At 40.3% G+C, this 21353-nt stretch overlaps 4 protein-coding genes across 6 annotated transcripts; 2 read left to right on the forward strand and 2 right to left on the reverse strand.

Moving 5' to 3' along the window:
• Positions 1 to 1416: 1416 nt before the first annotated feature.
• On the reverse strand, positions 1417 to 3526 carry litaf (lipopolysaccharide-induced TNF factor). The gene is made up of 3 exons (XM_083677859.1): positions 2892 to 3526; positions 2426 to 2582; positions 1417 to 2281 (listed from the first exon to the last, which is right to left on the reverse strand). Exons 1-3 carry the CDS (start codon positions 3109 to 3111, stop codon positions 2173 to 2175), a joined length of 486 nt encoding a protein of 161 aa, XP_083533985.1. The 5' UTR covers positions 3112 to 3526; the 3' UTR covers positions 1417 to 2172.
• A 14-nt stretch (positions 3527 to 3540) lies between these two features.
• On the forward strand, positions 3541 to 6188 carry snn (stannin). Of its 2 annotated transcripts, none has more exons than XM_083677857.1 (2): positions 3541 to 4185; positions 4668 to 6188. In XM_083677857.1, the coding sequence occupies exon 2, from the start codon at positions 4773 to 4775 to the stop codon at positions 5031 to 5033; it is 261 nt and encodes an 86-aa protein (XP_083533983.1). In that variant the 5' UTR covers positions 3541 to 4185; positions 4668 to 4772; the 3' UTR covers positions 5034 to 6188. The 2 variants fall into 2 exon arrangements, with proteins under 2 accessions (XP_083533983.1, XP_083533984.1); XM_083677858.1 differs by having other exon boundaries at positions 3541 to 4105.
• A 1453-nt stretch (positions 6189 to 7641) lies between these two features.
• On the reverse strand, positions 7642 to 17787 carry zc3h7a (zinc finger CCCH-type containing 7A). 2 transcript variants are annotated; one of them, XM_083676639.1, is made up of 23 exons: positions 17684 to 17787; positions 16802 to 16907; positions 16020 to 16059; positions 15709 to 15912; positions 15410 to 15568; positions 15210 to 15290; positions 14918 to 14971; positions 14772 to 14811; positions 14351 to 14670; positions 13965 to 14211; positions 13741 to 13769; positions 13469 to 13607; positions 13163 to 13321; positions 12854 to 13059; positions 11323 to 11423; positions 9979 to 10160; positions 9742 to 9815; positions 9476 to 9612; positions 9278 to 9383; positions 9080 to 9188; positions 8848 to 8981; positions 8534 to 8697; positions 7642 to 8430 (listed from the first exon to the last, which is right to left on the reverse strand). In XM_083676639.1, the coding sequence occupies exons 2-23, from the start codon at positions 16867 to 16869 to the stop codon at positions 8241 to 8243; spliced, it is 2943 nt and encodes a 980-aa protein (XP_083532765.1). In that variant the 5' UTR covers positions 16870 to 16907; positions 17684 to 17787; the 3' UTR covers positions 7642 to 8240. The 2 variants fall into 2 exon arrangements, with proteins under 2 accessions (XP_083532765.1, XP_083532764.1); XM_083676638.1 differs by having other exon boundaries at positions 13938 to 14211.
• A 648-nt stretch (positions 17788 to 18435) lies between these two features.
• On the forward strand, positions 18436 to 20945 carry pla2g10 (phospholipase A2 group X; the record flags this gene model as incomplete). The annotated part of the gene is made up of 4 exons (XM_083676739.1): positions 18436 to 18472; positions 19234 to 19402; positions 20082 to 20188; positions 20797 to 20945. The coding sequence occupies 4 exons, from the start codon at positions 18436 to 18438 to the stop codon at positions 20943 to 20945; spliced, it is 462 nt and encodes a 153-aa protein (XP_083532865.1).
• Between the last annotated feature and the right edge of the window lie 408 nt (positions 20946 to 21353).

Raw genomic sequence — 21353 nt, forward strand, 5'->3', positions numbered from 1 at the left:
ATCACGCAATTCCTGCAGATTTTTCAGGTGCACTTTCAAGCTGTGAATCTCCCGTTCTATTACATCCCAAAGATGTTTTGTTGGATTCAGATCCGGTGACTGAGAAGGCCACTGAAGAACACTGAACTCATTGTCATGTTCATGAAACCAGTTTGACACAACTTTTGCTTTGTGACATGGTGCATTATCATGCTGGAAGAAGCCATTAGAAGATGGGTAAATTGTGGTCATGAAGGGATGCACATGGTCAGCAACAATACTAAAGTGTCCGGTGAGTGTATATTTCATATACAGTGATTTTCATTGTGGCCAATGGTATGGGCGGATTAAAAGGCCAGCAAAAGTTTCACTTATGCAGTGGCTTATGATATGACAGCATATGTTGATTCTGCAGACTCTTCTGAGTATTTACTACAATACATTTACCGCGGCGCCTGTAATAGTTTTTGCGCTATAAGCCAATATATATTTAATATACTGTGATTTGCATTGGCTGCATTTATTTGACCTTGAAATATGTTTTAAAACCCACATTTTATACAAATGTCACTTAAATATCAACAAATATTAATCATTGTTCATGTTTTTCTATTTATTACTTTGGGACTTTTATTTAGAAAAAATCCGTGACCCGGAAGTACTTCGTGAATGTGGCTGATAATATGTTTGGCTTTTTTTTAAGTCGTGCAGCGCGGGCGGCGAATAGAGCGGATGAATGGCTGCATCTGGAAGAAATGCTGGGGACAAAAAAAGTCCCCCGATCAAAGTTCTTTCCAGCCAACTCAGAGAGGGAAAAGATCGTAATGGATTGCATGGCAAGATCGACTGTAACATACAAAGACTGGGACGAGTAAAAAACATTCCACTTGTCGTCTCTGTGGTATGGATGCAAGGAACAATACTAGAAGTTCGGTCGGATCGCAATACAGTGCTTCTTATGGACGAGACAGGGACATTTGTTGTCAATGGTGTCAACAATATTCCCAAAGGCAAGCCATGCCTATTTCAGGGTACGATTCACCTTAATTTTCCTCTTATTGCAGCAAATAACATGTATGAAATTTTACGCATCTTGCGCGAAATCACAATAGATTTATGACCCCCTAATTTCACAGGCAAGTATGTTATGGTGATGGGGGTCATCCAAGCGCTCTCTCCAGAACCCGTACTCCGTGCGGTGAAGATGGCAGACCTCTCGGAACGAGCTGTGATTCACAGGAGAATGTGGAAATACGAGGTGGAAGACCTTCAGCAAATGCTGATATGATGATGGCATTATAATGTATATTTGTTTTTCTCCTTATTTGTGCTAATTAAAAATGTTTATGGCTTCGGTTGATAAGTGACTTCCTGGATTGTCTGCATACCACTTTGATGAATGCAAGGTCAGAAAGAAATAATGAGAGCCCAGCCAGCTTAGAGTAGGCAGTAAAAAATAGTTTTCATTTATTTGGCCTTTATAATCCAAACGTACGTACATATTGTAACTAAAAGTGAATTCAATAAAAAAATATACACTTAACTAGTTATATCCAACTATTAGGGAAAATTCACAAACATGACAATGTAAATGTAGGACTTTGAGCCAACAGAACTTAAAGCGACGTCTTAACCTGAATTTGACTCCATGTCAATCATTTATTTTTGCTAAAACATCCTGTAAAAAGACAAAACAACTTCCATAACTTGCAACTATTTTTTTAGTTTGTATCCTATGGACAATGGATATTCTGTGGACCTACTGAGGGCAGTCTGTTATGCAGATCAGTGAGGTTTGGATACTCAAAAAGGCACTTTTTCCTAGGTAGACATACAGTTCTGCAATGTAAGAGATAATATACTGTTAGTTAGTTAGTTGACTCAGTAAAATGTATAATCACATACCACTTTTAATAACTACCAGTATCACCTCCCCACAAACAATTGTCATTTGTTTTTATTCAAGCCCTACAATTATCTAATTTTAAAGTGCATTAAACACTAATTATTGACAAAAACAATTATTAAACCTGATATACTGTATATGATGAACAATTAAAATGTGCATCTTTTAGATTATGCTTAATGTTATTTTTAAACAATTATTCAAGATGAGGAAACAGACGGCAAGTTCTGAGCTGTGATAAATTGAATGCTCAAAAAACAAAATCATTTTACAGTCACTGTATACAATCAAAGCCTTTTGTAGACCCCAAGGATGTTTCTGCAGTTGGGGCACCGATGTCTCACATCCTTCAAACCATCCACACAGAAAGGAATCAGGCAACACCCATAGACACAACTACAAAAACAGAAGATTAGATTATGTATTGTGCAGACCATGTTACAGTGAATATTTCAGGATTGCGAAAACATAACACTGCTTTTCGGCAAGCACACTGGATGTACTGCAGCAGGGGCTCTTGATATGGGGAGATGGTCCTACCCGAAAATGAACAAGCCAGCGCAAGTGAGCCAAGCCATTGTTCCAGAGGTGTGCTCCAGGCAAGTGATCACAATCTGGGCACATGCAGGGCAATGTGTCTGCACTGGATGATCCCCATAGACCACACCCTGCTGCACGTAAATGGTCTGAACTGACACTGAGGAATAAAGAGTGTTAGACATCAGCCTGGAAATTCATATCTTACAACCAGTGTGTAGGACTCCCTGGCATTTGACATTGCTATTATACCTGAAAAGACTCCAGGGCCCAAAGAGATTTGTGGAGATAATACTACAGAACTTGAACAAAATAATGGAATTAGTTTGAGTAAAAGAATGCGGACAATACAATTTCATATTTTTGTTGTCTAACAGCTTCAAGCTTACAAATCCAAAGGATAGATCTCAGAGTACTGTTTGAAAGATTAAGACAGGGGTTGAGCATGAAAATGTGGTGATATTTTTACCTATTGGACTGGTAACCGCACTGTTAGCTGGTGGTGGGGGGTACATTGGACTATGTGTTTGTGTCGCTGGGTATGGATGCTGTGCAGGCTTTGCATAGGCAGGAGGGAGCACAGGGCCCTGTGAATACTGAGGAGACGTAGCACCCATTGCCTCTTCATATGATGGTGGCAGAAGGTGCCCCTGAAATTCAGCTGACTCCAGCGGAGGTGCACTTGCCATGTCTAATAATCAGTCAGCTAAGAAAACAAAACAAAAAGGAGATCGAGACAACCAATAATAATTTCACCTTGCGCAACGACTGGCAGTGTAAATTAGCTAGCTGCAGCCTTATTTTGGAAGTGTGAATTAGCTTAAATAAAGATACCCGTAACTAATGCATTATGCAACTTGACAAAACGTACTAGCTAGCTAACGTCACAGACTCTCACGGTGTACCCAGCTGCCAGGCACACTGCCACTGAGCAAACATGGCGAAACAAGCTAGCTAGCCGACTTGGCGTGGCAAAATGTAGCTAGCTAAATTAGCTAGCCACACTAGCCAGTTAAACAAAGATAATACTGGCATCAACTACCGACTCTGGTCAGTTGAATGGTTAGTTAGCTAGCTAGTAGTAGCTGCATCGATTATAAACAATTACTTGCCTCTATCACCCCAAGCAGAACAAATGATATAGCTGCTGTTCGTCCGGATGACAGGAGCAACTTTTTTTGGTTGTCCAGCCCATCCGCTTCTACCCAGAGAAGGAAGTAAATGTCACATGATACTTAGTTCCTTGCGTCTGTTTTCTTAATGCGAACTAAACTCCAGAGTTTGAGAGATTAAACTGAGATGGACATACGATAAATTATTCTAATAGATGGTATTGATACAGACTACAAAATTACTGAAATGTTACAGCAGTAATAACATATCGTTTTATTATAGTACAATTATAGTTCTAAATCTGACTAATTTGGCAAAACCAGACTATCAAATAGTTTACATAACCCCTGTTTATCTGGATGCCAAGAGCATAAGCGATCTGGGAGGATATTGTTTAAAAATTGCAGGAACAATTCTGCTGTAAAAAAAGTATATTTGATTGGATGTTGTGAATCAGCTGATCTCATTTCCTGCACTGTGATGGGGCCTGATTGAAGTTATCGTCGCTGGTTGTGTCTTTATTTGGATGTAAACATTTGTGTTCTATTCGGGTGAAAAATATATTTGCAGGTAGAGTGATCTCTAATAAGTCATACATTACTGCATAGTGAATTCATGAAGATTCATGAAGACTCCTGTTTAATGATAAGGTAACTGTATTGTTCTTGATTTGTCCGATGCGATGCTACATAAAACAGATGCGCATCAGATTAAATGTGGAGTGATTCTAAACATAAGTGTACGCGTAGCCCATATCCATGCGTTGATACTTCCATTCGTCATTTAGCTCTGCACCATATTTTCAGGCGTACAGTAGGACGGTCTACCAATGCAGCTTTTTGCACCCATCGCTAAACGTTAAGCCAATAGTGTGCTCATTTAAAGTAAATAATATTGTTTAACCTGGACCACGTGGTTTCTTTTATTAATGAATAATGTTTTAGGCCTGGCCTCCAGATTTGGAGTTTGAGGGATTCTGGAGACAGGTGTCTGCCAAGCAGGACTGGTAGCTTTTACGGTCAACTTCCTGGGACAGATAAACAGCAATATGATTTAGACAGAGACTGGATTTGTTATTGTTCAGTTGATATCACTCACATGATGAAAATAATTAGCTGTTTTTGTCTTCCAGGTGTCGCCAGCAGAACAGTGGGCATCAGGTTCACAAGTGATTCCACACAGTGCTTCTGTTGGCTACCCTGTTAAGTGACAATACTCTGAATCACCCTGCAGGAATATGTCCATCATGGACCACAGCCCTACCACAGGGGTAGTGACAATCATTGTGATCCTTATTGCTGTTGCTGCTCTTGGTGCTCTTATCTGTGGATGCTGGTGCTACCTGCGCCTGCAGCATATTGGCCAATCTGAGGATGAAGAGAGCATTGTGGGTGAGGGTGAGACCAAAGAGCCCTTTCTAATGGTGCAGTACTCCACTAGGGGTCCTCGTGTTGAGCACAAGATCAAACTCACCCCCAGCAACGAAAATCATGGTTAACTGAACAATCAAAAAACACAGTGTGGTGAACACTTGTCCTCTCATTTTGTCATCTGTGCTCATCTGAGCCCTGGTGATGACCAGCATTCAACATTCTTCACTTGATTCATTGATGATAAACAGGATTCGGAAGATCCTGACACAAAGGATGAAACAACAGCATGCTTTTTACGAGCCAGTATTAAATCATCAGTCATATTAGGAAATATTTTCTTCCTGTTTCTGTCATTGCACTGTAGATCCCATTCATGATGTGAGGCTGTGAACTGATATTGAAATAACACTTCATGCTTGAGTTCTTGAGATTTACCTACTCTCCACTTAAACAAAATGTATATTGGGTTATTTTCAGTAGATAAGATACATTTCAGTGTCCAATGAAAAGAAAGAAAAGATGGGAACAATTGTGTCAATGCCCATTGGCAAATTGCTGTAACAATTACACAGACATGACTTAATACTTTTATAAGATGAATGATGTAGGGCCAAATGTCTGTTAAGCATACTTGAAATTGGTTTGAATGTTTACCAGTATTCAAATTAAGTGAGTTAATTGCCATTTCATGTTTGTTCCAATAAGCCAAATTTGTACTATGCCAAATGTGATGCCGTTCCTGGTTTATGATGTCTGTTATTATACTATTATATGTGATAAGATATGTAATATTGTTTTCTTTTTGGTCCTGGTATTGCACTGGTCCTATGTTGTGTTATAAAATGTGTTTATTTAATATTACTGAAGCTCACAGCAGTTATTTATATACACAGAAGTAGCTGCTACTTCTGAGATGGGCGATAAAGGAGTTAAATCCTGTCAAGAAGCTACTGTACCAAGAATATAAGGGCCAATGATCGATTTTCCATGTTCAGTAATAAAGTAGTTACGTTGGAATATCCTGATGGCCAGATTTTATGGGTGCTGAGCAGGTCGATATTTGGTAAAACAATCATTAAGTGTAAATAATATAACACAGTTGTTTTCTCCTTGACATTTGTATCAAGTATGATTGAATCATTTTCCTATTCGCTGTAAATATCCTGCACACAGATATTTTTTTTATTTCTTTCAGATCAATGATTGAATTGATTACTAAACTGGGTGGCGCATTGTTGATCTTTGTTGTCTCTAAGCTGGAGAAAGAATGAATTAAAATGTGTGGAATGTATTTGTATATGATGCTTATGCTGAGGTAATAATTAGTGGCCTTGCCTTGCCTATAGTTCTAAAGTCTCATACTTTTTATTATTCGCTTTCTTGCAACTTTTTCTCACTGCTACTCCTCCTACAACTTTTAAGCTATTCACACCAATCCAACTTTACAAACAGGACTTTTACTAGTAGGAATCATCAGAATACATGTTACAAATGTATTTGCACACAAAGGTTTCTGTTGCTTAGCTTCCAGCATTAAGAAATGCTTGCCCAGGCAGTACAGTAGGTAGTTATAAGTTATATGTAGTAAGTTATATGCCCACAGCAAGTGGTAGATGCCCAGAAACATCCCGAACATTTTGGAAAAGTTCAGGCAGAAGGCAGGGTATCTCTCTTGGCAGGTGTACACACCGTCTCAGACTGCCAATGCATCTTAATTTAATCCATTTTAAATTGAGTCTGTAACACAACAAAATGGAAAAAGTGAAGGGGTCTGAATACTTTCCGAAGGCACTGCATTAGCGTCCTCCGTACACTTGTTCTTTCGCGGGGATATGATAGCTTACTCCTCTAGCAGGAGCGTATGGAACTTTTGCGGGCTCAGTCCTACAGTATTTCGCGGTGACACGATACTCGGCAGGTGCGCATAGTGTTCGCGCGCTTCCCCTGGATGGAGCGCATACATTGTTTGTAAACACGTTTATTCACGTTAGTTCCTGGACTAGTCGGTGCGGTGGTCGGCTACCCACCAACTCCCCCATCCACATCCGATTGGCTGAGGTGGAGAGTCAGTAGCTTCAGCTTTCTTGGTGTCCACATGACTAAGGATTTAACATGGTCACACCACACCAGCGTCTGTTTTTCCTCGGCTGAGGAAATTCGGCATGTGCCCCCAGATCCTCAGAAACGTTTACAGATGCACCATTGAGAGCATCCTGTCCGGCCGCATCACCGCCTGGTATGGCAGCTGCACTGCTCACGTTCGAAAAGCCCTGCAGAATGGTAAAAACGGCCCAGTCCATCAAGGGCTGTGTGCTTCCCGCCGTCCGCGCCATCTACTCAGAGGTGCAAGAGGATGGCCAGGAAGATCAAGGACAACTGCATCCCCGTCACACCCTGTTCTCCCTGCTTCCATCGGGCAGACGGTACCGGACCAACAGGTTCCGGAATAGCTTCAACTCTTAGGCCCTTACATCTTATACTATTACACTGTATTGTTGATGTTGATTGATGTTGTAGAGCTGCTCTACCTTAAGCATTTTGTTGCATTGCATACTTGTGTATGATGTAATGACAAATAAACTTGAACTTGAAATAAAGCAAATCACTTTGTTTTGACCACTTAATGGACGCATTCTTTGTTATCTATTGAGCTGGATAATAATTTGATCATACCTTGTTACTGTTTTTCCCTGTCTCTCTCTCACTTCTCTTTCTTCTTAACCAAAACAATACTTGGGCAAAGAAATTAAGTTTTTATTTTGGTTTTGTTGGTCTATATGTCAAAACCAACAGGCATGAGTGCAACATACATGGAAAAAAAAATGAAAATTACCTATCAAATCACAATTTGAAAGGATGCAGAAATTAATTTCAAACATTCCAATCCCCAATCTTCTGAATTGTATAAAACCGAAAGGTGTGAAGACCTCATATGAACCTTTCTTAATATCACAAAAAACATACATTTTCTCTTATGTCACCCTGAAACATACAGTTGTTCATTGATAGTGTCTACCTCTGCTTTGGCTTCTCTGAGCACATTGTCACACCATTTTCTAACAAGCAATCTTTGAGACACATCAATGATAGCTTCATAAAAGGCAACAGTGCATCTCTTTCTCTGTTACAAAAGGAACACAGCCATAATTCTCTGGAGCACACAGCTGTCTTTGTGCTTTCCATTAAAATCAAGCTGTGACCTGCATCTCTCCCCTTAGTTCTACAGGGCCCTTAGGCTCACCTGATTCAACACTGTACTATACCTCTGTCACATTAAACAGCAACAGATATTGCATACAAACAAAATGCTGATCACCATCATCATCCAACCATTACTTTATGTCTTTAAGCAGAAAACTATATTTGCCAAAGTCATTGTCATTTGGAGCTATGAGGTGGTCTTTTCTCGCTTTGGCCAATTTCATCAACAGGAATTCCCTGCGGTCTGTCCATTCCTTCAGTTCATCGCTTCCATGCGCCAGCTTACACAACTCCTCCTCTGTGCATGTGCCTTTGAGATATCTGTGGAAATAATGCAGTATCAAAAATGTTAGTTGTCAATAGCTTTATCTCAAGGGATTAAATTAGGCACCAATGACTTAACTGATTTGCATAGACATGTTACCTCTCACAAACTCTGAAAGTGCCAGTGGGGAAACGATACTGCCAGCAGTTCTCGTCATCCTCAGAGTTGAACACTTTGTCTTTGTGTTTCTCTGAGGTGATGTGCTGCTGCCACTGCTTATCACTGTTGCAGTTTTTACCACACAGCCAACAGTGGTTACCAGCCTATCATAACACAAACAGGAAAATCATAAAATACATTATCAGCATCACCGCAATCACCATAAACACCATAAAGAACCTTTCATTGACTGACCCATATCATTCATATATAAAGTGAAACATTTTAAATACTTCCAGACAGTGATTGCTTACCACTTCCTCAGCATAGTCTGTGGGCATGTGAATCTGCTTCCCATTCTCCTTGATGGCACTGCTGGATGTCTCCTCGCTCCAGCCAGGCTTCTGAGACTGCAGCCAGTACTCATACAGCTGCTCCATGTCTGGAACTAGGAAAGGAGTTTTTTTTATTTATATATTATATTTTATTATTTGTACATTACACAGGCATGAAATCCTACAAATGCCCATCTTCCTTCCAACTCACTGTTGTTGTCCTTCATGTATGTCCAAAGGTCTCTTTCTTCTGTACTGTGTGCAAATGTGCAGTTCCCAATGTATGTGCACTTTTTGCCAGCAGACACATGCATGCAAATCTGAAATGAGTCAGCATATGAGTCAGCAAAATAAGATTGTGGTTAAACAGGTTGCCAGGTTAATGTCGGAAAATGTGCAGCAGACCTACCTCAAACTGAGATGGGATGGGCTTCTTCGTTGGCAGCGTGCGAATTGTGGTCCACTTCTTGCGTTCAATGGAACTCGCCAGCACCACACGCCTGTCTTTTGACCACCTGCAATATAGGTCAAATGCAAATATTATTCAGACAAAGCACATGACTCAAATTTCTCCTCATATGGTATCAAGAGAGAACAAGCTACTCACTGATGCCTGGCCTTGGCAGTGCAATACTTCTTGTTCTTGTCAGCCTCACAGAGTTGGCCATTTCTCCAACACTGCCCACAAACAAACAGCATCTTCAGATTTGTGGGTCCAAACCTCTTCGGTGCAGTCGGGAATTGCTGAAACGACACGAGACATGAGTGTTATATATTTTGTACCGTTTGTATGTTTTCACCTAGGAAAAGTATTTCCTATGAAATATATAATATAAATGACAGAATATACTATTGTGTACAATAACTATTTACCTGGACTCCTTGGGAGCTGCTCTCCATGCTCCAAAATGTTGTTCCCTCCTGGACAATATTTTCATGTGTGATGCCTATATGATTCAACAAGTTGAAATGAGTTTTAATGCGCTCTTTAACTATAAAAAAATACTTGTATATAACATGTAAGAAATACCAGACATTTAATTCCAACTCTACCAGTGAATCTTCTAATTCAAAGCCAATAAGCTCTCAGAGACACTTTGGTTAGCTTACCTAGCTCATCCTGCATCATCCAGACCTTCAGTTCGACCAGGCTGTGAGCATAGAAGCAGTCATCCTCACGCACGCAGCCATAGCGCACCTCGTGCCGGCAAATGTCTATCTGGCACTGAGGACTGTAAGGTCGGATTTTGGTGTAACGCACTGTGTTCTCCCTCAACATGTGAACCAGGCACCTGAAAGTACAGCAAAAGTATGAGAGTCGCAACCTCCCGGAGTGTTTGTGGTAAAAAAAAAAAAAAGTGGTATTGATATTCAGTGAAAAAGTCTACTAGAATTAGAGCTACTTTTATTCAAAACACCAACAAAGTTCTGTTTAGTACATGCATACTTTTACAGTGCAAGAAGAGTTTGACTAGTGCTGATCAACTAGTTACTGGGTTTGATTGAGACAGACCCGGAACTATTCATTTGTTTTGTCCTGCCTTAAACCATCAGTTAGGCCTACAAGGCAGAAGGTTGCTTCACATCTAAAGACGCCCTCCAGAGGGGTGATTACCATTGTCAGGTGGTATACCAGGCAACCTGAAATTCAGCTGGAAGTTGGCTCAGATGTAACTTGACACTCGATAATAATGAATGCAATATTTCTTTGCAAATAACCAGATCAACATCTCCCTTTGACTATGCAATGTGTAGTAGAGTAGTGTCACATAGCCATACCTCCCAATCGCATTGTTCTCATGCCTACGTTGGAGGTCAGGAGAAATTGTTATTAGTAATTCTGTATGAATGGAGGGCGAGTGGTCTCATTTTGATTTGCTTTGGGCAGAAGTGTTGAATGAACAACCCCCTCCCCTTTTTCTTTACTCGCTAATTAGTCAGTGTTAGCTAATCATCTTAGCCAACATTGCTCACAAGGTATATTTTTTGAAAATGTACATTACTGAAGTAGTTTTATTTTTTCCTGTAATTATCATTTCATCAATTATCATTTTATTGGCTGTTCCGGTTGAAGCGGTCTACAGACTGATTGTGAGTGTGGCATGCACATTACAGGTCCCCACCACTCGCTAAAGCACTTGAATTTCCCCAGGCTTTCCAAACTAGGGAACGCCTGGTCTCGTTGAGGTCAAGCAGAGAGCTGCAAGTAAAAGGTGGCCTACACTGCTGTAGCATTTTTGCTTAGTCAAAGAATAATAGGGCAGCGTCATAGCACTGTTTCCTAAGCATAAAATCGATTGATTTCCTGTTACCTTATTGCAAATGTCAACGTTTCACAAAAACATTAATTTGAATTTACTGTGCCGTAACAAAATTACGTTGGCTGATTTTTTGTGGAGGGGGTCTTTAAGGCTCAGTATCTCTCAGCTTATTTAAACAAGTGAAATGGCTTACTTCTCTTCTTCAAAGGTATGCTTTGTCACAGGGTGAGAGCAAAGAGAGGGGTTGTCCTTATTGGTTTTGCTGATTATTCTGGGTTTGTGATCAAAGCACACCTGGAGATCAGACCATACGTACAGCATTAGGAGGGATGTTCAACTACAACAGGATATTGTACACAGAGGACAAAAAGACATGAATTACGAAATGGCATCACAGCACACATTTTGTGAAGAAATGCTGTTAACCAATGGTTATATGATGAGTCATTCATTACAGTCAGCATTAGTATTGTATGGGAATAGTGAAATGGCAGGATGTGGTTAATGTCCAGCAATCAACTTTTTAACAGGTTACAGAACTCCATGTCAACATTTTCTTACAACACAGGGGTGCAAAACTTAAGTCCTGGGTTAGTAATGCTACGGGATCTTCGCGACTACGTCTGGTCTCAAAATGGAGCTATAGCATGTACATGTATAATATATCATATCGATCACTCATTACCTGATATGGTCACCAAATCATCAGCTGTAATGCATTACTTTTCCTAAAGCAGAGTTCCTGGTTGAGGATTTTCTCATGAATAAGCCGCAGAAAAACACCCATTTGAAACTCAGTAATCTTTTTAAAAGGTTTGCTTCCTTCCCCTTTTCACAAGTGCCGTGAAAATAAATAGCATATATGGCTGTTTAGTAAATATAGTATTTTGATCTATTAGTAAGTAGTTTCAATATTCAACATGCACCTGGCATGCATGTGGCACATAGACTTCACTTGAGACTGACACACGGGACCCTTGAGTGAATGAAATGACACCCTATCCTGCTCATCACTTTAATTAATCAATCAATAAATAGTATTGGTAAGTTACCACAAACGTAGTCTCTCAGGTGTTCTGTAACCTGTCTGATTTAAAGGCAAGGCTAAAACTACCATGCATCAAGCTCCTCAAGGACCACTGTTGTGCACCTCTTCAGATGGGCCTTTCTACCGCGGCTTGTTCGCAACAGAAAATTGCTTTAGGAAAAGTTACACATTACAGCAGACCATTTCCCGGCCGTATCGGGTGAGTGAGTGATTGATATTGTTTGTTACGTGTATCAGGCTATAGCTCCATTTCAAGCCCAAAATGTGAGTGTGGGGGGGGGGGGGGCATGCAGCGTTCGGCCTGTAGAGGGAGCTACAGGACCGTGGCCAGGGTGACGGGGGGGCGAGGCTGAATGAAGCCTCGTTTAACGAAATGGTTAAGATGTGTGTGCCTCTGCTTTCAGTGGGTGGGCTGGGACAGCTGAAAAGCTAACGGAGAAATACAGCTGAAAAAGCTAACGAGAGGAGACAAAGACTGAAAAGTCCCCAGCGAACTAAAAATAAACAAACAATTTCCTCATCCCAACACTGCGTCTGCCTCTGTGTGTCACGGACCTTTGCTACAGTGAGGTTTAAAAAAGACCAAGGTAGTCTCGAACATCCTGTAGCATCTGTTTAAATTGCAGATGCAATATGCACACATTATCAATGTTTTGTAGTTCGAAGGACAACTTACACCACAGAGGAACAGGAATATCCCATGGTGTTCCTGTAAGATCTTTGGGACCGTCAAATTGATCTTACTGTTGGCTCCAAATGGATCAAAGAGCCGATCTCTACAGATGAAACCTTTGCGCTCCAGGGTCCAAACATCAATCTCCTCTTGACAGTATGCAAATGTGCAGTGACCAGGGTACCGACACTCATCTCCAATGGCAACATCTACAAGGTACAGTCATAAGACCTGTTATTATTTCCACATCCATCTCAACACAAACAAAGATAGACAAGAAAAAGGCTTGCAGTGATATCTGAAACAAGTTACCCTTGCAAATGTAATAGGGCCCGACGTATTCGGTTTTGGTCGGTCTTGCTCGTATCAGCTTCCATGTTTGGTCCGGTAAATTCTTGATTCTGCCAAGTAACACATCCTTTTTGCACTTGTGCTCTTCAGTACAGAGTGAGAAATCCAAAACTCCAGGCCCTGTGGATATTGAAGGGAGCTTTTACATAATATCAACTGGAGCAATCATGTCCCATACCAATCAGCCCAATCTCAGACACTGAACAAAAGCAGAACCATCTTTCAACAAACTCTGGTGTAGCAATTTTAGATATGGCATATTCTTACCGGTTTTGACATAGCAAGACGAGCATGCTTGTTTGAATTCATGGGTTTCAGCTAGGGGATTTTTGGTCAGATCCACGACAGGAAGTGTTACATCTGGCATTCCCACAGCCATTCCCATGGGCTTGTCATTGTTGCTAAACTGGAAGAAAGTGTATGATTGTAGCATAAAAACATTGATTATTCAAAGTATACAAGAGAAACTATAATGCCTAGGTACTCTACACTGGATGTCCTTGGAACATTTGAGAAATTAGCTGAGGACTTAGACATACCTGCTGCATGAATGAATGCTGACCATATCCTGGAAAACAGAAGAAAAATACATACATTGAGACAACACAGTTGTGCAGCCAAAGTTGAATGGCTCAACATCCAAAAAGTTCAGGATAAAACAAGAGTTCTGAGTTGTTGTGAAAATCTAAATTCAAGTAAAATGTGTGCCATTGAGATGAGAATACCCAACACTTACTGTGATACTGTGCACCTCCATGCATACCTGTCTGAGGTTCCGATATGGAGAGACTGTCCAGTGAATCCAATGGTGAAGCAAAGGAGTCCAAACCCAAAGAGTACCCACTTGACCCAGGCTTGTGGTAGGGAGGAGGAAGATTCACTGTGCACCGTGGTGCCACATGCATAAACGGGTGGTTGATATGAGATGGCATGAGGAAAGGATTGGGCATGGGAATGCCAGAGGCAACACTGGTTGGTAAAGGGATAGGCCCCTTCATCGTGGGTATGACCTAAGACATAAAGTAATAAAATCAGCTTTGTACATCATCATAACATGGCAGTAAAAGAAACAAATGCAAAAACGCTCATGCAAAGATCTTGAATGTAAAAAGAACAACAAAAAAAAACCTGTAAGGTCACAGAACTGACCATAGGGGATTCTGTGGGACCTGCTTGATCCAGCAGATCATCCAGGTCATCCCCAATGATTTCTGCATCGAAGTCCAAGCGGGGCTCTGGCACTGGGTAGGACTCACTGGCTCTGGCACCATTGACCGATGTGGGCATAGGCACAGGCATGGGCACGGGCATGGCAACAGGCTCAGGGTTGTGTGCCTCAATGGGTGAGACTGAAGGGATGATGTTGACAGGGGCAGATTCAGCCTCTAGTTTCACATTCAGAGTTGGGTGTGCCTTCATGGCTGCAACTGGGACTGGAACGCCCATTTCCTGAGTGAGCTGACACACTTCTAAAACATGTGGGAGGGGAATGTAGAAAGTACAATGTTTTTGTGCTGAGATGTTACCTAAAAATGGTCAATAATGGAAACTAAATGATTGAATATCTTACCCATTTCTATTTCTTCCACTGATGTCGATCCACTAGAACACTGAAACAGAAAATCACAGAAAAGCTCTAAAAATCATGCATAGTACTGCAATACTTTTATTTTAAACCAGTCATTATGTGCAGACCAAAAGAGATAAGTAATTTACCTTGTCATTGGATGCACCTGAATAACTTGATCCAGGTGAAACATTTAAGGCAGGCTATTGAAAGAAATAGCATGAGGTTAGATATCGGTGAAAAACTGAAGGATGTGCCACTACATTTATGGAGCCTAACTGTTGTTTCAGGTAATACAAATGATTAAAAGGTGGAAAGCAAATGGCAGCAGATCATTTCATAGGTAAATACTGATTTAGAAAAACACTGATTTAGCCAAATGAGGATTTCATCTGTGATTGTGTGACAGGATCCTTTAGAGTAAAATCAGTGTACTCTTACCTTGCTTCTGATATAGGCTTTACGGATTTTCAATCCCAACATTTTGGCAAGGTCCTGAGTCAATTGTATGACACTGGAATCCTGAATAAACAATCCCATATTCACATCATTAGGACGTAGGAACAAGACACAGTAAAACTAATATCATGACATACAAAGCCTTAAATAAATATGACAGGATGTCATCACTGTGCTCTCACCTGAGGCACTGCTAGAGAGCACTTAGCAACAGCCTCATAGGCCTCTTGGTGCCTCCCCATCTCTTTCAATGCTCTGGCTTTCCTGTAAAGAGCTCTGTAGTTCCTCTCATTAAGTTGAAGTGCTTTCTCACAGTCTTCTAGTGCTTGGTCATGCAGCCCCTAAAAGTACAATTTCATTATCAAATGCCACTGCTTCAACAGAAAGGCTCATCATCTTGAACACAGAATATAGACATTACTCAAGTTGGATTATCCAACTCCATGACACTTGCCACTACTCTCACTTAAGCATAACTTACCGGTACTATGTTTAAGTATGCAGCAGCCCGATTGGAATACAGTTTTTCCAATATTCCCGTAGAAATACTGATGTCTTCTGAGTCTGCATATTCTGCTATACTCAAGGCCTCAGTGTACATTTCACTAGATCTTGTCCATTCACCTTCATTGAACACATCGTTTCCTTCACCAAACAGATTCCTCACAAGGTCCTGAATGAATATCTGAAATGAAAAAAAAACAACTTCTCAAAACCTAAATGTGAAGTAAATTCTGAGTTAAATGATTCATTAATTTAATTGCTGCCGTTTTGGAATGATTGCATAATCACCTCATATTGTTCCTGAGTTCCAGGAAAGGGCAGGGTGGACCTAAATGACAATGACTTTAAACATAAAGATCTTTCCACAACATTAGCAAATAGAATAGTAATTAACTGTGTTGTGAGAGACAAATTAAAGCATGACAGTTTCAAGGTATCATTACACTATTAAATAACATCAAGTAAATAATCAAGGAAAATACAATGAAATTTGAAGACATGAGACATGAGGAACCTGACATCACTTTATGTCCTTCTGACTATTTATTGAGTCCTGGCCAGCTACCACCATGAAAACATTTAAATGCCTCTTGGGACAATGGGCTGAGTTCTCTCCCAGAAGAATAGCCCTTGGTGGCATCAGCTATGAGATCTGACTTCCCTATGCACTGCACACAATCAATTAGCATTCCCTGAGTAACCAATAGAATGTCCTCTATTCCTCGCATCCTCCGTCTTAGCTTCCTTCTTAAAATACATTGGAGAATATTTACATTTATAGCATTTAGCAGACGCCTTTATCCAAAGCCACTTACAACAAATACATTTGTTTAAGTAAGTGAATCATCTATCCATCAGTCATCATAAGATAAAGTCATCAATGCTCAGACCAGGGGCCATAGGCAGTCACAATACTAGAAGAAGGATTTTCTTTCTTTTTTCCCCAAAGGAGAGGCACCTTGGACGTCCCCTCCAATGCGTTTTGAGAAGGAAGCGTGGAGAGCAGATTGGGGAATAAAGACTATTGGGATGCAGGTCATGACTAGTTGGATAATCCTAATAACACTCACTGGATGAACTGAAGGCCATTCTGAATATCCTGCCAGCGGCTGCTTCTGTCCTGACAAACAATAGACATGTTCGAGTGTGGTTTCAGGTCCAGATCTCAGTCAACACCTGCAATTTATAAACATAAGATACATACACACACATCTATTCATTTTCACAATTGATCCATTGTAAGAGAGAGACACAGCAATTCAGATAAGGGAATTACATGTAAAGATGAATAGTGCAAAAAAAGAACGTTCTCGCGGAACTTTATAGTCAAACCATATATGATGAGCCATGCCGCTCGAGCTTCCGTCTTTTACGAAAAAGTAATCTATTTCCTTAGCTATAGCAAGCTAACGAAAGTGATATCTAAGTGGTCCGCTTTAAGTTGACCATAAGCCTACATTCAACAACAAAGTGGTGAACGAAGATTGCCATTACCATTAAATAATGGTCATGCATTATCTCTCACTAACAAGACAGGAAATGTGCAAAGCGAAGACGCACGAGACAGTACGCTTTGACGAGACTCCAAACAGATAGCAAACCAGTCTTACGTTTCTAACTCGTCACCAATCAAGCATGTAGTAAGGTAGCCAGACTAGCTAGCTAGTCTTGAACAACGAGTAGAAATATTATCCATTTTTAGAGACAGTGTATGAAGCAATTGGCATGTTGTTATGGCAGTTAGTTACTAGCTTCTGAAGGAGTTTGTAAGAAATGTATGCGACGCTCGTAGTACTACTAGTAGACTACTTTGCTGTGCGGTAGACAGTTAGCTGTACAAGCTAGCTAGCAGTTTGCTATCTTACAAACATAATGGCATTTAGATGCATAGTAGTTTGCCATTCAGACACATTTGACTGTAACAAATCCACATACGTATGACACATACTTACATATACATTAAAGCTCAGCCTTAAAGACTTTGTTCATGGGCGAGAACGCAATGTGTTCTGGCCTGTTTGTCGATGTTCATGATTAACCTCAATTCCAATTTCAGAGGAACAGTGACCCCTGTCGAATATCATAGGTCATCTGCTCAACATTTCATCTGGGCTAATAATTGAATTGAATAAAATGATGACATGTCCAAGAATGTTCGATAGGATATTGCTTTTTACCTGGCTAATAATATGTTTCATATTGTCATGTTTAGATTGTTGTATTCTAAACGTATAAATTATATTTATAGTAACACAAGTTAAATTGTATGTTAATGTTTCATGTTGTTTTTCATCTTAACTGAATTAAAGTGATAAATAGTCTATGAAATATGCATAATCGCTGAAATGATGCACACAATTTTGGAAATCAGAGCAATGAAATGCATTAGTAGGACACTTAATCCTATCGGCCTGCAGATTATGTCGACTAGGTAGGCATTAACTAAACTGAGGTCGTGCCTTTCCTGCCAGAATTTATCTGAGCAAAAGTTATGAGGACAGCAAAACACTTTTGGAACTGCGGAATGCCTCTAGAATTGAGAAAGGAAACTCAAACCGAATGTGAGCAAGGATTAGGCTGTCGCGTCAGGGAGTGATGCTCAGGAGATTATTTAAGACTGCATCTAAAAAAAGCACTCAAACGAATGCCCCTGGTCACCAGAGGGTAAATAAGCGGCATTCGCTGTTACTGCCAGTTGCATACCATGCCTGCGCTTTATCGGATACTTCTACTGTTGTCTGGTAAGTTTCTTATGATATAGTTTACGCTCTACCTTTGTAGAAAAAGTTGTAATCCTTGAGTGCTTTATGGGTGTAATATGACATTAATACGCTGATAAAATTCCACTTCAGGCAGTGAATAGTCAAAGTCGCCTACAGACTTCTGACATAATGTTCATCCTACAGGGATGTCAGATACATTATGATACAGTATGCAAAGGGAACTATGATCCATACATTTTCTACCATTGAATTCCTCAAACATGAGGAAATGCTTTTAGTGGAGAACCGATTTACCGATTTATGGAGTAGATGTAGAATAGAACAGTATAATGTTTTTCAAAATGTTTGTGCATAATAAACTTGTGTTAGTTCAGAATTTTCTCACCTGCCTAGACATATTTCAGGTTTGAGTTGTATGTGTATTTCTTGTGGGTAGGAGAGGATAAAGCAAAACCCAACAACTGACTCCTATTCATTATTGTCTTGAGGTATGCTGGAGCATTGCCCTGTGAGAGGGGCACAGACTTTTTGTAGAGAATTCAGACACATTGGACATGTGACCACTCAAATTAAGTTTATGAGAGAGATTAGAAACCAAGCACAGATCACTGCTCATTGAACATCATCACATCCGCTGGACTTATTCATGACAGGAGACAGTACAGTATGTCAAATATTGAGCACACTGATAAGCAAGGTTGCTCTGTGCATTGACCAAGGCTGGTTTCAAGTGGTGAGCTGAGATTGTTCTTCTTCCTTTGTGGTTGTTGTTTTAGCAGTGGGCATGGCCTCTCTGGCACTGCAGAGGTCCCCGCGGACTAAGAGAGGCCTACTAGAGCTGGCAGGAGTCATCAAATGCAGCACGGGGAGATCTGCCTTGGCTTACATGATGTATGGCTGCTACTGTGGGCTAGGTGGTCAAGGCTGGCCCAGGGACAAAGCAGACTGGTGAGGCCATAGGAGACAGATGTTTTGGGGATTGGGAGATGGAAAAGAAAAAAAAAAGGCATGTAAAACAGTGAAGCTGTTCATTATTGTATTACTGTATTGAATATGTATTAATAACTATACAATTCATGTCTGTTATTTCTAAGTTGTTGCCCAGTTCACTTTATAATCCTGACAATTGCATCTGTCCCACTTGATAAAAATATCTTGACTGTGATATGTTCAGTCTGCCACAATAACAATCTGAATTATGTGATGCAGTACCAAGTGTGTTATTTTGTGTGCATTTATGAGGTTTTGCCCTCCCCTCAATTGGATATTTGAAAATAGACACAACCAGTACTCCCACACCCACAATCCTAACCATTGCTTCCTTCCTCCCCTAAACACAGTCATGATGTGCCACAAACCATTCAGCTACAAAATTATCTTTTGAGCCTATCTTCCTTTATTTCCTTTTCTTTTAAATAGAGCCTCTGGTGAGAATAACACAGTCATGGTTATCCACCCACTCTATGTCTTTCTTTTAAGAGTTAATTTAACATTATTCACCCTGTATAGTTGTGATTATGTATAATTTTAAAATCTGAAAAATGTAACATGTGTGAGGTGCAACTCTGAGAAATCTTTTAGTGATGTTACTGAGAAAGTGAAGGAGCTTCTCTTTTCCTTCATAAAGGTGTTGTCACAAACATGATTGCTGCTACGGAGATGCAGAAATCGCTGGTTGCAAGACCAAGACAGAACAGTATCAATGGACATGTGAGGACAAGACTGCTGAATGTGGTATGTCATGTCCTTAAGATGCATTTGAACAAAGACAAAGACTAATAAATCATTCAATCAAAGCAGAAGGAGCCCTTGCCCCTCCCTGTCCTAACATGGATTTGGATCAGGATAACACGATGATGCTATCAACTTGATTTAATTTGTGCTGTTAGAAATGAATAGGAAGACATAACTAACCCTAACCCTAACCCTAACCCTAACCCTTAACATAAACACAACATAATCATACAGTAGGTCCCCTGAATGAGATTTGATGGATGATGACTCACAAACGTATACAAAAACAGTATACAAAAACAGTGCACACATTATAGGAGATGGGCGGGTCAGGAGGGAATGGGCACAGTAGACACAGAGTAGTTTCCAACCCACATTTAGAGGTATTTTAAGCTCTTACTAACCATGGTAATTGGTAATCGCAAAAACACATGGTAAGCAACACCCTTGAGGATGTTTACAGTGTTTATTTAAACGCCAGACATTGAACTAACATTTTTAAACCTCAGAAACCTAAGAAAGTTTCCTTTACTTCTTACACAGACCATTCCTTTCACATCAGCAGTCACTGAAGGAAGCTTCTCATTGAACCTTTTTTTTCATTCCAGATGATCTGAAGGACAAATGTGAGAAAATTCTCTGCAAATGTGACAGGGAGGCAGCCAAATGCTTGAGAAAGGCACCTTTCATACAGAAATATGCTCTATGGCCAGATTTCCTCTGTGGATGTGACCATCCAACATGCAATATTTACTGATTTAATAAATACACTTTTAGATTTCTGGGTGTACTGTGTGCCTTATTCCTGTTATCCATGTCTGTTGCTTCTCCTTAACTATAAGATAGTCACACTGTCTGAAATAGTTCACTAACAACAGCATGACAGCATTCCTCGTTTTTGCTGTAGACATGGAAGGGAAGAGGGTTCCACAAATTAAACTTCCCAAAATGTAGTAAGTTAGTAGGGATTGAAAGCATAGAAGAACTGAAGGAGATTCCTTCCATTCTCGTTTAGAAGAAGTGAGAGCTTGGGCATGGCTCCATGAACCTCTGTATAAATGCAGAACATAATGAAAGCAGGTGGGGTGTTTATCAGCCAAGGAGAGATCAGGTAGCTGCCAGTCCTCACAATACTGTCCTTATCCAGTAAGTCGTGCCTTACCTT

This window comes from Argentina silus (genome assembly GCF_951799395.1).
Source record: "Argentina silus genome assembly, chromosome: 9".
Classification (NCBI taxonomy): Eukaryota; Metazoa; Chordata; class Actinopteri; order Argentiniformes; family Argentinidae; genus Argentina; species Argentina silus.